At 40.3% G+C, this 17920-nt stretch overlaps 1 protein-coding gene across 1 annotated transcript; it reads right to left on the bottom strand.

Annotated features, from left to right (window-relative positions):
• Positions 1 to 347: 347 nt before the first annotated feature.
• On the bottom strand, positions 348 to 16787 carry NPY1R (neuropeptide Y receptor Y1). Its single transcript, XM_048304902.1, has 3 exons — positions 16454 to 16787; positions 13665 to 14499; positions 348 to 13544 (listed from the first exon to the last, which is right to left on the bottom strand). Exons 2-3 carry the CDS (start codon positions 14361 to 14363, stop codon positions 13086 to 13088), a joined length of 1158 nt encoding a protein of 385 aa, XP_048160859.1. The 5' UTR covers positions 14364 to 14499; positions 16454 to 16787; the 3' UTR covers positions 348 to 13085.
• Positions 16788 to 17920: the final 1133 nt, after the last annotated feature.

Here is a 17920-nt window from a genome sequence, read left to right as displayed (position 1 = left end):
AATAATGAAACTAACTCCACAGAATAAAATGAGAACACCCAGGAGTACACCAGTGTTAGCAAAATACCAATAGGCCTGGAACATAAAGAAAAATCAGCACCTCCTACTATCCTCTCCTCTGGCAAAAGGTTCATCATGAACCCAGAGAGGTTTGATCTCCTGTATTTTATATCCATCTTATATACTTACATACTTATATACTTACTGAGAAAAAGGCTGTTAGTCAAAATACCAGGCTACAACCATTTCTTTTTAGAAATGTGACAGAATACACTGTGTCAAAGTCAAATTATATCTTACTGTGAAACTTCTGAAAAGTCAAGAAGTAACAGTATTCTAAAAACCTCTAGATTTTTAATTCAGTCACTTTATTCCAAGTAATCTTTCCAATATGTCTAACAATGGGTTTGTATGCATTTATTACACATTTATATGCAAAAGTTGTAATGTGTAAACCAGATACATGTCTTTGCAATTACTTGCTAATACAGTCAGTTAAAAGATCTCCAGACCGGATATTAATACAACGTGCACATCTATATCTATATGGACTGAACCTCAGTTAAAACAATTTCACATTTCAGATCTTAGTTATTTTTTCTCTCTTTCAAGAAAATGCTGCTGTTCAAACTTAAATATTTGATGCAAACAAGCTTCAGTGAACACAGTAAAAAAGCTCTCTCATTTTATGAGTATCAAATATCACAGTCTCTGAGCACTTTGCAAGGGGGGATACAGGCTGAGTCATATATGATTTCATAAGTCAACCTTAGCTGAATCAAGACAATTCCCTCTAAGTTAAAACTTTGAAAGTGAATTGAAAATTGAAGTTCACAGTGATTCAACACAGTAATTGCTGGTAATGGTGATTGATTTTAGCAAGACAGTTTGAACCTACTGGCACACCAGAATATGCTTGGAGAAAGCTCAAATATCAGGGCTAATGATATTGCTTAGCCTATTCACAGAATCAACGGAATCTTGACCACAGCAGTTTCTTGAATTCAGTTTTGACTCAATGACATAATTCTTTCTTTTATCATTGGATGTAGCCCTGCAACAATCTGTCTCTTCCACACAGTTTCCAGGTGAAGAAAAGAGAAAAACCCCACAGAAATACCAGGTTTTGGAATCCAAAGACTCACACCATGGATCAGTGCACATGATTGTAGAGTTTACTAGAAAACTTCCATGATTATTATATTTCTTGGGAAAGAGGTAACAGCTTCTATAGCATAGTGGGCATGAAAGGTGTTTCTGTATGGAAAAGCAGTAATGGTTGTCAGAATGCAAAGCTTAAATCCTAAGACAAGAGCAGGCTCCTTTAAAGCAGCAAGTACTCAGGCTCTAGACAAAGTCCAACCAAGCCTTTTTGTTTGGCAAAACCAGCTGTTCACACAATGGGGGCCACCCAAAATAGCTGACCTCATAGCAGGTCAGAGCTAACACTGATGGATTAAGAAGTACTTTCCTTATTAAATAGTTAGGGTGCAGTTTCACTAATACATTTATGTGGCCATGTCAGCCTAAGCACTGTGCATTCCCATCCTTTGACATTCACTCATTCCTCCCACCAACCTCTGCCCTTCACACCAGAACAAGTGTTTGTGTAACCAGCTGACAAATGGGACCAATTCCTCCATCCAAATCCCTTCTTTATTGTTAGGTTTATTGTTCTTAAGCTGGATCTATGCCACAGCTTAGTTTACCCTTCAGTGTGACAAGTGCTTGTGATGCGTAGGTGTGGGAAGAGAGAAAGGTGGGGAAAGGGATTGCTTAATCCTGTACAATACCTACAAGAGGTCTGTGTGATTGTCATTTTTGTGGTCCCAGCAGTGGCTGCCTGCAATGTGAATACAGAGGGTCAGTGTAAAGAGTTGCAAACACAACACTGAAAGGAAACAGAGAGCTTCTTAAACCCAGGCTCACTTGCAACTTGTCTTCCTGTTTTTCTGGAAACAGTACTGTATAAAAGAGTTTTTAAATAGCATTGCATAAAGAAATTTAAATGTTTATCTCAGCTTCTGTCTAATCAGAGCAGCCTCAACCGATCTTGAATTCTGGCTAACTATAGGGCACAGTAGCAGAATAGTTTCAGGTATAATTAAATACTCCTGTTAGCAGGGATCCGCTTCCAGAGAGCACTGAAAAATCAGCATAGCTTTCAGATTGGGTCAGTAGCAGCAGAAGCCTTCAGTGAGATTTTTATGGCATCAAAACTCTCTCTCTGCTACCCTGAACTAAAAACACAGGTTGAAGTGGTGTTTGATAGAGAGGGGTTTAAGAAATCATGTCAAAATGTATGTTCAGGGCAGAGAGGTTTTGTCTGGCTCTTTTTTTTTTGCCTAACTGTAATCATAGTAATCGTACAAACGACATTGCATTTCTAAGAAAACCATGCAAGAAATCAAGTGGTAATACCCAGTGTGACAGGGCTAGCACCAATTTTTAGTTAAAATGAATGAATAACACTCATGTCTTTATTTTAAAGCTAGTAGCATGGCATATATTCTCATCAAAATCATTACTTCATCTTTAGCTTTTTTGAAAAGATGTATCGTACCTAGTAAGCAAAGTATTTTAGAGCAATCAGAACTCTTTCAAATTCAACCAGCTCTAGAGTTGCAATAGAATAATTTGTACATTCAGCACCTTCAATGACAAGTTGTCTCTCTAAAACAGGAACCATGATAAACTGGATTTTACTATCCAAATAGTTCTGAGTTTTATTTAAAAAATAAAAATGCTCCAAACACAAACTTTGACAAACACATGTACTAAAGCTTAGCCTAGGAACTGAGAATTGTCATACATTTCCTACTACAGGTTATTCTAAATAACAAAATTATTAACATTCAGATTCCATGTCTCCATGGCCTGTTCTCAGCCCACAAAATTTGGCTCAACTCTCCCCTCATATTTTTCCATAGGGGCTAAAACTCCATTACCACAACTCTTGGTTGTGCTCCATAACTGTTGAGCCCCATGGTCCTCCTTACCATGTTGCACTACCTAGCTCAGACATAACAGCATACTTGTTGCCCTATCTATTGATAACATGGCTGGATGGCTGCTGCCAAATACAGCAGGCAAGTGTGGGTCTTCCATTATTTTCCTTACTTGGGCACTGATAAAAATGCTTTTACCGGCATAGCTCCCAATCTTCCCCAAACTTGAAAGACTACAGCTGCACCAAGCTACTCTTATATTCGATGCTTTTCTAACAGTGCTTATATAACTCATATATAGTTTAAAAGGTCTATCTAAAAGCTTATTACACCAAATTTGGTCAACAGTGAAGTAAGTGGCCATACTTCTATATGAAAGGTTGCTTGGCTCAATCCTTAATGGATTAGTAAAAGCAATACATGACAATGTGTCAGCATTGAAACATTTGCAAAATAAGTAAAAAGGCTTTTTCAGAGACTGGGGCTGCTGTTCAAACTTAAACATGCTCTTACTGAAGGCAAGGTAGACAATATCCACTGCTCCCCCTCATCTACCATGCCAGTAGCTGGCTTGGTAAGATAATCATCTTCACAGAAGGCTATCAGGTTGGTTAAGTATGACTTCCCTTTTGAGAACCCATACTGACGACTGATCACCTTCCTGTCCTTCACGAACCTGGAAATGGTTTTCGGGATCTGTTGTTCAATAACTGTGAGGGACGGCTGCATTCCAACAGATCCAATGGATTTATTTATGTCCAGTTGCTTAAGTACTCCCTAACCTGAACATCTTCTACCAAGGGTATGCCTTCCTTGTTCTTGCTTTTCCCTCTGGTCTCCAGGTCCTGGGATTTCTGAAGGCTGGTTGTACTAATGAAGATGAAGGAAAGAAAGCATTTGGTACATCAGCCTCTTCAATGCCCTCTGACACTGGGCCCCTATCCCACTTAGCAGCAAGCCCACATATTCCCTAGTCTTCCTTTTGCTGCTTATGTACTTACAGAAGCCCATCCTGCTGCCTTTCTTGTTGCCTTGTTCTCTCACCAGACTCAATTTCTGTTGAGCTTTGCCCTTCCTAATCCTGTCTTGCATGCTCAAGAATTGTTTCTATATTCTTCTCATGTTACCTGTCACTTTTTCCCCTTTCCTTAAGTTTGCTTTTTATGGTTGAGTTTTCCTAGGAGCTTCTTGTTGATCCATGCAAGCCTTGTGCTATCACTGCTTAACTTCTTGCTCATTGTGATGGACTGTTCTTGAGCTTTGAAGAGATGATCCTTGAATATCAAACAGCCAGCCTGGTCCCCTCTTCCCTCCATAGCCTTATCCTGTGAGACTGTTTCAGGCAGATCCATGAAGAGGCCAAAGTCTGCCCTCCTAATGGTCAGGGCTGGGATCTTGCTGTTTTCCTTGCTCTCTTCTTTTAGTAGTCTGAACTCCACTGTCACTGAAGACAATACTGCCTTCAGTCTTCACATCCCTGACAAGCTCTTCCTTATTTTCAAGTATGAGGTGTATCAGATCTTCTCACTGATTTCTCTGTCATGTCTGTCAGGAAATTTTCATCAGGGCTCTCCAGGAACTTCCTGGATTACTAAATGCTTTGCAGTTATCAGGGTGGTTAAAGTCCACCACAAGGATCAGGGCCTGTCTGTGAACATGAGGCTTCTTCTGGCATCATCTGCTGCTTCCCTGAGCAGGCAGCGTATGGCGGACACCCCCTACAGTGTCATCCATACTGTTTGTTGTTTAATCCTCTCCCATAAGTTCTCAGCTGGCTCCTCATCCATCTTCAGAAGGGCTCCATATACTCTAACTGCTCTCTCCCATAAAGGGCAACTCCGCCTCTTTGTCTTCCTATCCTGTCCTTCCTAAAGGGCCTGTATCCCTCCATTGCATTATTGCAGTCATGGGAGCCATGCCACTCTATTGCCATGATCCCAACAAGACCATAGCCCTGCAATCCCATGCATTTCTCTACTTACTCACATTTGTTCCCCATGCTGCATGCATTGGTGTACAGGCACTTCAGAGACACTTTGACATGCCATTTCCCAGAAAGGATTGGGGAATTTTTCCCAAACTGGTGTCTTATAGGCACTTCCTTTCTTCCTGAAAATGCTTAAGGTAATTTAAGCTCTTTATTGTGGTTTTGGTGTTTGCCTTCACTCACACCACTCTAGGTCCTTTGCTAGACAGCTCTGTCCCTCATTCCCTCACAGGCTGCTGGCAATGGTCTTCATTTCACATCACTCCCAGTTCAAAGCCCTTCTTAGGAAGTCAGACATCCTGCTGGCAAAGATACCTTTACCTCATTTAGTGAGCTGGATCCCATGTCTCCCAAGCAGATGCTGATCCTCAGACAGGGTCCCAGAGTCAGAGAAACCAAAACCCTTTCACTAAAACAAACTGCACAGTCAGCACTGCTTGGTTTGTTTATTCTGCAAAACATGCTCTGAACCTAAGAACTGCTAAAGGTTAAGGGTTTTATGTAAATGTATAAAATTCGCTTGAAGTCAGCATTTTAAAATCCTTCTATAAGTGATAGTAAACATGTATATCTATATTCTACTGTGTAGAATGTAAGACTTCGGATGCTAACACCTGTAATGTGTATGTCCTGCTTAAAAGAACAACGCTATTTAAATAACAGGTACTCAGCTTATCCAATACCATTTCACCCTCAGAAAGCTTTAGCAAATCTGTCAGGACTGAGTGAAAATTATCAAGGAATTCAAAAGCCAAGGTACTTCATTTCCTTATGTTACCCTAATCCTAGGTAACATAAAATCTATGAGTCTAAAAAGCCAATCTGACAGCTTCACAGATTGATTTCATTTACCTGCCTCATCCATGCCATAACCTTCTGAACAATATCAGAGATGTTCCTGAAGCACTTGACTAATATGAATGAGAGCAGGCTCAGGCTTTATAATTTCATTGAGTCACTTGGTTATCTGAATGCATAATGTCCACCACAAAAAACATTCATATTTGATTCAAGTTTCTGTATACTGACTTAAATGTGACCTTATCCAACTCTGAAGATACTTGTTTTTAACCAACTATTTGCAGTGGTTTTATTCATGATTGCTAAAGCTGTGCCTCTACCAGGTAAATCCACAGCCTGTGCTGCAGGCTGAGATTCTTTACTTCCTGAAGTGAATTTCAAATGTAAACAAAACTATGCTGTCTGGCTGTCAGTGATCTTTTTTGGTTTTTATTTTGTATAAAGTGAAAAAAGCAGCAGTAGTAGTAATCATCATCATCATCCTCATCAAAAAAAAAAACGCCCACACTCTTACTAGTGATGAATTGCTAGTACCCTCTTCAATTCTCTGTGAAGCAAATTGGTTTAAATCAGTAAGCCAGGCAGCTCAGCAGACACATTTAACTTGTAACCGTGTCAAGAAAATACATCAGAGTAAAACTCACAGAAGAACTTACGAGGATAACCATTCTGTAAGGACCAGCTGAAGATGACTTTTTAATTTGTCCCTTGGACAAATGCAGATGTTCAGACCTGTATTGCACCTTAGTATCACTTGAAACAAATACCTCACCCAATGCTCATTGAAGTCAATGGGAAGCTTTTCATTAAACTTGCAGTGTTTTAGATGAAGCTTTAAGGCTCTTACTTCAGCACCTGTCTAATTATTTGCATGTCAGCATGGTGACATAATAAGTCAAAGCTTAATTGAAGAGCCTCAAACATTACAGTCATAATAATAATAATGGAAATAAAAATCAGAAAAGATAATCCAGTACTATCTCTTACATCTCTTAATTATACAACTTTTACTAGTCCTAAAGAGAAAGAAGTGAAGACTTTTCCATATATATCTTCAAGTATAGTACAATGAGAAGCTTGTAGGCAACAGCGAGAGGCTATAAGGCTAAATAAGGATACAAATTGGGTTACCCAGTGTCTCCTCTCGCTGAATGCCTCTGGTGGCTCATCACCAAGAGAAAGTTTACTCTAGATAGGTAAAGTAAGCTGACATTTAGATTACATAAATTAAAATTGTAAAAACAGCTTTAAATGAAAAGAGCTAAATAACTATGCAACAACTACATTTTCAACTTCTCTATTGCCTGAAACACCTTCACGTTTCCAGTCATATTTCTACAAGTCCTATATGGCCTCTCACCCATATGTTCAAGCACACATCTAAGAGGATCTTTCAAGGACATCTTTTCACAGACAGCTTTTATTAAGAAACAATATAAACAGCATAATAAAAACTTCATAGCTTGGGAGAGGCTGGAGCAGGAGGGAGAAGATTGCAAAGGGAAAAACAGCAGCACAGTGTCAGCATGGATATGAGCCAAGAGGGAAAAGGAGGGCTTTGTTGATCAGGTTACTCCTCCTGCCATAAATAAACCTTCTCCATGTTGTGCAGAAGTGGAAGCAAATGGACTTGTGTGCAGTGGGGGATGCAATGAAAAGCTGTTATTTTTCAATTGTGCCAAAACTGTTTTGTTTCCTTTGTCTCAAAAAACAATTTAGATTAATCCAAGGTAAAGAGTCTTAAAATATATATTTTCAGAGTAATTTATAAAGGTCCATATTATTTTTCTGGAAATGGGAGCAGAGAACCTGTTTATCATACATACTTCTTTGACCACCAGTTTGCTCAGAAAAACCATTTACCTGTCAGTCTGTTGGCCCCCCAAGCAAATAAATATCTGAGTCTCCCTTTGGGTCTTTTTGTGTATATCTGATAGGAGGCATCAAGGCTTCATCTGGACCATCTGCTTTTTGTCTCTCTTCCAAACTCTATTTCCCTGTATATCTGAAATGTTGCGTAACTGGTGGCAAGTTAGTTAACCATGCAGAGCATCTCCTGTACAGCAGTTTCAAACATGTTTTCATCTGGGGCAAGTATCTTGTAACTAAGCCTGCCTATGATAAATAACCAGATCATCAATTCAGCTATTTGGAAAACACAAGACAGTGTGTGCTGTCAGTTTTGCTGCCATGAGCTGGATGTTCTGTATGGACATATTTCCTACACAGGCTTTGAAAATTATGTACTTCTAAATTTTGAGAAATTTGCCTATGAGAAACTTGCCGGAAGACCATTTTAATGAAAGAAACTATTTAAAGCACAGTCCTGAATAGAGTTGAATTTTATCATATACTCAGGCACTTTACAAAATCAGAGTACAAACTTCTGCAGCTTCCTCAGAAAGCAGCTACCAAAGGGATGAAATATGAAGTGAGAGCAGAGGCACCATGGAAGATGGAGGAAGGGAGGCAGTAGCCACCAGGCCTAGTGCTGCCCTGGAAGGTGGCAGTCCTCCCACTTAGCAGCCTGTATACACAACTGAGGGAAAGACATTTTGGTAATGCATAGCACCAGAGTACTGCAGGTGTGAATGCCCTTGGCTTGCTGCCAGAGGAGGCTAGGAAAGCTGAAGTTAATATTTGTGAACACACTCATGAATATTTGAGATATCGACTTCAATTAGACCATTAACACTGTTTTGCGTGGGCGGAAATACAGAATAGAAGTAATTTTATAGAAGTAATAACCTGACCACAGGTTAATTAAAGTGTAAAAGCCAAAGCTGATCACATTTTTTCATCTTATATGTTATATTCACACATTTAAATTCTGCAAAGCCTGGATAGAAGAACTTTCTTTCACGTTAACTTAAGTAATGGCTTGGCTATTTAGTAATGACTCAGGGACGCAGATACCACATACTAAAGAACACAAGAATGAAAAGGGCATGGTAGATCTTGGAGTTGTATATATCCCTCAACTGAGAAATGACTGTCAACAAAATTTATCATTTGGTTGTAATTATTATTCCTCTCCCTTTTCCACTCAACTGGATGAATTTAATCTGTTGCAGGCAGAGATGTTACTTAAGTTCGTGTTTCCTACTGTTTTGTATGCTTTAAAAATAAGAAGATAGAAAATCTCCTTATTGTCTTCATTCTCTATGCACTGCTTTGGTAAACTCTTTGATACAAAGAAGTAGGAAGGAAAGCTTTAAACTGAAGCATTATCAGGCCCAGAAAAGAAAAAAAATCCAGAGAAGAATCCAGAAAAAAAGATCAAACAACTATATGCCATTAATTTATTTCTGTAAAAAGCTAATATCCAAAATCTGATTTTTAGGAAAGAGTCTGAGCTGCCAGCCAGCAATGCAGTTTTATTCAGTAGAATGCCTAGGCAAGTGGTTAACTTTAAGAAAATTCTCCATTTCATTGATCTGAGAATGTTTCTCTGAGGTCAAAATGAGAATTTGATATACGAGCCTGGATTGAAACACATACTGATTTACAGTCTGAATATGAATCAGCATCAAATTTTCCCTTTAGGATCCATTAATAATAGCTGGTACTGTAGTACAAGACCACAGAGTCAGAATATATGAGCCCTTAACCCTTCACACCTTCATCAGTGATGAGATGCAGTCAGCATCAGCTCAAGTCCCTTGGGCGCTCTGTCATGTTGATTTATTTTCCTGGTTTAAATCTTTTCTCTTTATGTGGTCATAAAGACAGTGTTGACTAGATACATATAGATATATAGCTTTTAATTTTCAGTTCTGTACTAGCCTACCAAAAGCAGGTTTTATTGTCAATTTATCACTTCCTTTCTTATTATCCTTTTTTTAATGTTGACGTGAAAGTTGTGAATTACTGTACATAGTAACAATGACACAACCATTTTTTTAAAAAGAAAGCAAAATGGGAATACAGACGCATTTATTAACATGATATACAAATATGCTGGTTTATTTAGATTATGCAGAAACTTTAAATGTTTGTGGCTGATCAAAGTGATGTTTAAGATGCTGAAATAACTGACAAATGAAGTAAATACTGATGTTTATTAAATAGTCATATTTGTCATTTAAGGCTGGAGATTTGACATGAAATGTATGACACATAAATAATAAGATACATTATAGATCACTCACTGTTCTGTTTTTCTGTCAGTAAAACTTTTCTACCAGTCTGAAAGAATAAAAGGGATCTTCAGGCTTTTGAGACAGGAATCAGTCTGTGCTGAAGTGTGGGACGCTTGACAAAACAGCACGTAGAAGAAATAAATATCAAACGAGAATGATTGAAAAATTATAGTGAAACACAAAACCTGTCAGCTTATCCTGTAAAGAAATTTAGCATATAGAGGATGAGAAGCCATGCTGGAGCTCTGAAAATGAAAAAGAGGATCAGTACTGTAGCTGGCTGTCAGGAGGGGAAAGTCTTCTGCAGCTTTTGAGACTCAAACTCCAGCATCAAGTCATGAAACCAAAGACAAAAATACTGCTCTCAGTAGATCTGATCTACGCCCTGCAGATATTAGGTCAGCACCTCAGAGAGACTACTTTTATCTGTCCTCATAACAAGTTCTTCAGAAGAGCAATGATTTTGCCTCTGAAATTCTCCAAATGCATTTTCCTGCAGAAAATGAAGTCTTTACACTGTGTTCATTTCCACTGTCATTACAGGCAGTGTGCCCTGTGCTATTTGTGTGACGACGCACTAACCTGCGTCCTTAGCAGAGGCTCAGAAAGGCTTCTTGCAGGGAAGTGAGGAAACATAAGAAGCCTGATCCTAGGACAGCAGTGCAGAGGAAAAATTGTTTCTGAGCTTAACAAGGATGAGCAGAAGGAATGCTCCTGTCTATCAGGTGCTGGTGGGCAAAAAAAACCCCTGACATGCATTTTCAGGAGATACTATAACACAGTGTCAGATTGGCTGCATGATTTGAGACTGTACCTCAAGCAGGAGAAATGTTGACATAGGAAGAATTATGTTGCTATTCCACTGGAGACCTCCAAAACTTAGGACACACCTGGTTCAGCTCCCTGAGCACCAGCAGGCTCCTCTAAAGTTGCTCTACACCTACTCTGTATAAGCACCTAATTCAGCTTGATCAAAAATTTCCAGCAAACTAACTGTAAAGTTTCTCAAATGACTGAATTTTCTTTTTGCACTACATTGAAAGAAAGTGCTTTAAAAAAAAAAGGGGGGGGAAAAGCCATAAAATTCACAGTGACTTTTTGTAATGGGAAAAACCCACTGTGACATTATTAATAAAAAACCCCCATGGCTGTTTTTGTACATTGTATCTCATTGTGAAAATACACATCCTTTGAAATATGAAAATTGTTGCAAAGTGAGAGGGAAATAATTTTGGGAAACCCTTGTCAAATTATTAACAACACATTCCATGGAGAAGGACAAATAAAAAGGAAATCTCATCAAATACAAAAGGCCAAAGCTCTAAAAGAACCTTTTGTCTTATAATTAATTTTCTACATTCTGTCTCTGTTCTCAAGCACAGAAAGCTCCTTTTAAATTAAATTATCTTCCAGTAGAGAAATACATGGAATTATAATGCACAAGAACACATTGCTACTTTAATATTCTACACTATTTATAAGACAGCACAAGGCACAGTTTTTCACTTTTAAATGCTGGCAACCCAAATAATTTTAATTTCTTAGGCATTTATCTATGTCAAATTTAGAACATATTAAATTCACTATAACATTCTGAGATACTTTTGCTTAGAAATATATCAGATCAGATTTCCACTTATGCTGCATTTACATTTATATCCATTTTAAAGACCCTCTTGTCTGCCCGAATGATTTAAAGTGACCTTGTTGAAAGAAAGTACGGTCTATATTGTATTTTAAAAAGCTGATTATTCAAAAAGACATTGATGATATAGCAAAGTACACTGTATGACACTGAACCTCAGCTGGCTGATATTGTTGTAATTTCATTTACAGTAGTCAAGTTATATGGTTTCCCTCAACTGGGATCTAGTCATGAATATTTTGGGTAATTAGAGGATATATATTTTAAGCAGTAACAGAGGTCTATTGTGTATATTTGGCAAATGTTTCCACACTTCAGCCAACTGTGGGAACTGTGAACTTGGAAGCTAAACTTACCAATTATACCCAAATTATATCCGTATCCTTCTTTTAAATTTTGTGGGTCTTGATTAAACCATCCATTGTCTTGGAGATTATCCAGGTTTATGCCATTGCATCTGAACACAAAGTATTATGAGGCTATACATAATTTATATAGATCAGCACTAATTACTATGAAAAAACTCAGGTAGCTCAATCTTACTTTTTTAATACCAGACCTGAATTTCTCTGTCACCTGTGAGGATGGAATTGCACCTTGTCCAGATAGCAAACAGTCCCATCTCCCTCTAGATTCTGGACATAAGTCTCAAGGAGAATTTACGTGGTTCATAGGCTTGGAACAGATGGTGCATTTCATCCCAGCAACAGTTAACTTCTATCACTGATGGCAGATGAAAATGGGGTTTGGATTTTTTAAATTAAAAAGCCTGTGTTATTAAAACCAGCTGTAATCATTTGGGACTGGAGGCCCATTTATATTTTCATTTGCTGTGCTGAAACATCAGTTATCCCATTGTGCTCTGTGGAATTACTGTAGGGTTTTATTCTTGTAAATGAGAACAGAATTTCTTTCTTAATCCTCTTTTTGAAACTAAGTGATTACAGCCTAAATTGCCTCTGTGAATGAGACAATTGTATGTACCCATTTAAACATATTCTACAGGTTACACAGAATTCCTTTTTTTTTTTTTTTTTTTTTGCATACCTACACTGGTTTTACAGGATTTTAACATTGATCAAAAGATGAATTAAAAAAAAAAAAAGAAGTCCTCTTCAAATCAGAATTTCCTAATTTTATTCTTTGGTGGATATCTTCTGTAATGACAGTGTCCCTGTGGTTCATATTGTTTCTAATGGTCTTAAATGGACACTCCTGAGAACTACTTCTTTGGAAAAAAACCCAATAAATAAACCTTTGTGCTAAAGCACAGAACTGTACAAAGAAAACAGAACAAAAATGGCTGATGAAAACCATAGGTAGTAGCAGGTCTGACTATGTCTTATAATAAAATTCAGATATAACTTCTGTGAACATTAAAGCAGTAGAAGGGGCAAAAATGCACAGCACATAATTTCAAAGTGACAACAATCAAAGTTCCTTGGAAAAGGAAGAAAAACATTACCCTTTTTGTACTTGTTATGTAATTGTGCTTGTCCTTGGACACACTTCACCTGCAATCACACTTCTTGCAGTTCGGTGTAGAATTTTTTATTACTTCTTTATATTTTTTCATCATCATCACTATTTATTTTTTTAAATATGACGGGGCTTGCCTGCTTCAAAGAGGTTTTTGAAACATCTGTGTGCATGGTGGACATGGCTATAGTCTCATAATCCTCCTCACGGGAGTGGAAGTGGCAAAAATGAAAAAAAAACTGCAGGTCCCTTTGGAAGTTCTTATTGAGAAACCCGTAGAAGATGGGATTCACACAGGTAGAGATCATGGCAGTGAGGTGGCAAATCAGGAACAACAGGTTGTGGCTGCAGGTAGCAACAGGCAGAATTTCATGATTCCAATCAAACACGATATTGAAGATGGTGAGAGGCAGCCAGCAAACTGCAAATGCAACCACTATTGATATCAGCATGATGTTGATCCTTTTGGTTTCAGAGGATCTGTACTTACTGTCTCTCATCTTGTCCATCATGTTGTTCCTTTTTTTTAACCGTATGTATATCTGCAGGAAATTCAACAAAGAGAAACACATGGGATCAATTAACCTACCACTGTCATCTTTGCAAGGATAAACAAACATCAGATAGAAAGAAGTGCATATTGCAAGAAGGTTCTATCTTACCTTCAAGTAGCAAATAAATATAAAACAAAGTGGTCCAAAGTACTGAATCACCAAAAGCGTTGTGGTATAAGAAAGCCTGGCAGTGTCCAAGGGGAACAGGTCCAAGCACACATATTTGTCCTTATATTCCTCAAATGTTACATTTCTGAAGGGCTCATCTGTTAATACGTGGTAGATCAGGAAAGGCAAAGAGGAAGCTGTGGCTAAAATCCATATGGCAGCAATCCCCATGTAGGCATGTCTGTTGTTTGGCCTCCAGCCGCGGGGATTGATGATCAGCTGATGGCGCTCAATAGCAATGAGGACTAAAGAAAAGACCGAGACAGTGATGGAGGCACATTGCACAAAAGGGTTCAACTTGCACATGGCCTCCCCAAAAATCCAGTGGTCCATTAAAGTGTACACGAAGGTAAAGGGAAGACACATGATAGTCACTAGGAGATCAGAAAACGACAGGTTGACAATGAGGATGTTGGTAACATTGCGCATCTCCTTTTGTTTCAAAATAATGACAATCAAGGCCAGATTCCCAGAGACTCCCAGAATTATCACAGTCCCGTAAGCCAAGGCCAAAGTGAAGACCATGGCCAAAGGCACATGGCAATCTTCGTCCTCAAACTGCAAGATCTGCGAGTTCATCTCCGAAAAATTCAGGTGGCCAGAAATATTTCCCAGTGGGGCGAGAACCGAGGTATTCATGTTGTTTCCAACTCGCCGTCGACCTTCACCACCTCCGCGTTCATCCAGACCGCTCCGAGTGCAGAACGCGCCCGTCAGCCCCGCAGCGCAGCCCGGGCCGAGCCCGCTCCTCAGTGCCGCATCTCCCTCGCACCACCTGGGGAGAAGGGAAGCAGCAGGGCCGGTCACCGCCGGGCACGGCGCCTGCCGCGGGCGGAGCGACGGCGCCCGTGTCCCGCGGCAGCGGAGCCGCCCCGCGCCCGCCGGTCCCGCGCCGCCGCCGGGCTCCCGCCGCTCCGAGCGGCTGCGGGGCTGCGGCAAGGAGGCAGCAGGCAGGACCGAGGCGCAGGAAGGCAAGCGGGGACACGAGCCCTGCCCGGCCCGTTCCCGCCGGCACAAGTCGCACGAAATAGCGAGCCGGGAAGCAATTTCAGCCTTCCCACCAGCGTAGCCTCCACTTTATGTTTTACATCTCCTTTTCACAAGTTTAATCTGCAAACGTCTGCTTTTTCGAACTGCTCTAAGTGAAATTATATCCAGGCATCACATGAGGAGGGGGGAAAGCCCATCTGACTAGTGTGACGGGTGGAAAAATGACTCAATTGCTTTTTTTTTTCTTTTCCGTAATGCATACACGATGTTGAGCGGCCAAGTGCCCTCAGCAGCACTGGCACTGAGTCAAAGGTAAATCAGGAACTCTGAACACCTTAATCTTAGCTAGCAGGGCTGTGCAGCACAGGAAGAAGAAAACAAGACAAAAAATGGCAAATTTTAAACACCGCAGAAAATTTCTTTAGCCATGCAAGGGAAATTGGCATTCTTAAATAACCACCCCTTTGCAAGGCCTTGGATTTTAAAAATCTGAAATTCAAGCATATGTGTTCAGAAGGCAAATTAAAAAAATAAAATCAAATTAATTGATAAACAATTAAAAAACAATTAATCAATAACCTGACACCTTTACTTCCACTTGCCATTAGTGGCACTGAATCTGGGCATCATTAGTGGCACTGCATTCCACACTGAACCTGGAACTTTCTCTCTGCCCACTCCCATGAGCTAAATTTATTGCTCACTTAACCTTAGGTTATGGTAATGAAAGTAATGCCACTTAAAATTCACACAAGCGGCTTTCAAACCCAACTTCTTACCCAAAGGAAAAGTGTGTGGGTGATATGGAGAGCCAGGGCTCCTCAATTCCCACAGTGTAACTTTGTCATAGTCTGAAAATCAACATCTGGATTTAATCATGAACTCTACCATCACTTGTATAGCACGAGGTGGGCACTCCAGCCCTGTGACTTGATGGAATGATGGCAGGAGCAGGCGAGGAGCCGTGTCCTGCAAGGAGGAACTGGGCGGGTTCTTTCACCAGCCGGGACCAAACTGCCCCCAGCAATAAGGTGTCCGGGGTTTCGTGCTCTTGGTTTTTCTACTCCCTTAGCCAAGCTCTGCTCTTGCTTATTTATTAAGTATCAAGCTCAAAACCAGAAAATGTTACTGCTCCTTCTTCCCTCATCTTTCCCATAGCAGAGATGCAACCTAAGAGCGTATCTAGGAACCAGCTCAGAAACAGCACTGCTGGCAAGTGACAAGGTGTCCTTCTTTCCCATCCATCTGCAAAACGGACCAGACAAAAGGGGGTCATGAAGTTCAATCTCCTGAACAGTTGCACTGTTCCTTGTCTCCTAAACCCCCAGCTCCAAGTCAGGAAGGAAATCCCTCCCCACTCTGAGTGCTGGCTTGGGGTGGGGAAAGCCCATAGCTCTGCAGACCCCTCTGGGTGATTTCACAGTCTCCCCTACCAAGCACATCCTCCCGACTCTCTGTGCGAAATTTGGTTGAAAGTTTAGCACCAAGAGACAGAAAGGGTGAAATAATGTGCTGGGAGGTGAATGGAAATGCGCAGTAAAACTATCGGAGCTGTTCAAAAGAGAGCACAAAATGCTGTCAGCCCAAGCTGATGGTTCACCCAGCTGCTCAGAAGTTCTACCTGGAGCCTAACCCTCCCTTGGATTTTGTCACCTGCACCTAACACAGCAAGCAAACACCAGCCTAACTGGCACACAACCACCCAGAGTCATGAAAAAGCAGCCACAGGGGAAACTCACCTTGCTACTGCTCTGCCTGTCTTTGGTCTGCTCAGGGGCTGGCCCAGGACGCTGGACGGAGAAAGATCAGGGAAAGGAGAAGGATCCTTTCGTATTTCTCCAGTCAGATCCTAAAGATTGGTGAGGAAGGCTGGAGACTCCCCCTTAAAGCTGAACTCCACCTTACCCCAGTATCACATGATGGTGCTCTACGGAGTAGATCCTGAAAATCACACTGCAAGCACATCACCTTTAAACTGCACATCTGGGGGTGGGTTGCCTAGTAATTCCGAAAGAAATGCAATTAAATATTGAAACAAAAGAGGGGGGCTGGGGGAGAGCGCAGGGAAAAGCTCAGTATGGGAGACAGTTCCAAATCGGTCTGCGTGTTTCATTTTGTCTGCAAGTTATTGCCATCTTGTGGCCAAACTAAAGATGGAAATAGAAACTGTTGAAAAGGGACGATAAAGAGATGTTAAGCATAAGAGCAAGTTACAAAGTTTGGGTTTGGCTTTTTAAACCAGTACAGCTATCTTCTGATCTGCATTTGTCATGAATAGCTATGACCGGAACGATAAGAAATGTCAAGTTGCTGAAACACCTTGCTGTCTCACTCATAAAGAGCACTGCACTGATCTACTTCAATGGGCATAAAAGACAGTAAGTTGGGAAGTCTATGAGAAGTGACCCAGATAAACGTAAGCAACACTTTGAAAATGCCTTGACAAAACCTGCAGACTTTAATAGGAGTTTGGATTTCTTGGAAAACAGAAGTTCCCTAATACTTCCAAGGTTCCAGATTAAATTTTCCTGGGTAAGGAGTTGCATGCTCTTACCTTCTTACCTTCACGCGTGCACTTATTTCGTGGCAACACTGTTGTGTCATGAAAAACTCTCAACTGAGAAACCAGGTTAATTATAGCTAAAAAATCAGTTGCACATAGTAAATGATTGTAACATTTTTTGTAGAAGGAGCCGCACAGGAAGATTTCAGAACCCAGAATAAGGCTGATGTTTACACTATATTTGCAGGAGCTCAGCTCAACTGCATTGTAGTTGCAGTCCTTGGTGTAAGAAAGAAAACAGCAGGCACACTGCAAGGTTGCTATTAACCAGTAGCTGTGGTGCTGCTGACATTTTAAGAGCAGCAGCCAGAAGGGAAGTACAGGCTGTGTGTAATGCCTCTTAAGAACTTCAGTCCTATGTGGGTCATTAGCATGCGTCTGTCTTCAACTGAGCAGAGCAAAGGTAGGTACACTCAGGCAGGGATCCAAGCTGAAGGTCTCATAAAGAGCATATTTCTGTCTGAAGCAGTGACGCTCTTGGACATGTACAACTGAGACCTCTCAACGCTATGGATGTGAAATGATTCATCCACACTACAAAAAAAAAAAAAAAAAAGAATTGTCCAATATAGATATTTTTAAGGGCAATAGATGTATTGCTAGGCAGAGAAAAAGCCTTTTTTTGTTATGCAAGGGTGTTCCC

This window comes from Corvus hawaiiensis, chromosome 5 (genome assembly GCF_020740725.1).
Source record: "Corvus hawaiiensis isolate bCorHaw1 chromosome 5, bCorHaw1.pri.cur, whole genome shotgun sequence".
In the NCBI taxonomy this organism is placed as follows: domain Eukaryota; kingdom Metazoa; phylum Chordata; class Aves; order Passeriformes; family Corvidae; genus Corvus; species Corvus hawaiiensis.
The sequence above is the reverse complement of the archived record's forward strand: the minus strand, read 5'-3'. Positions and strand labels throughout refer to the sequence as shown.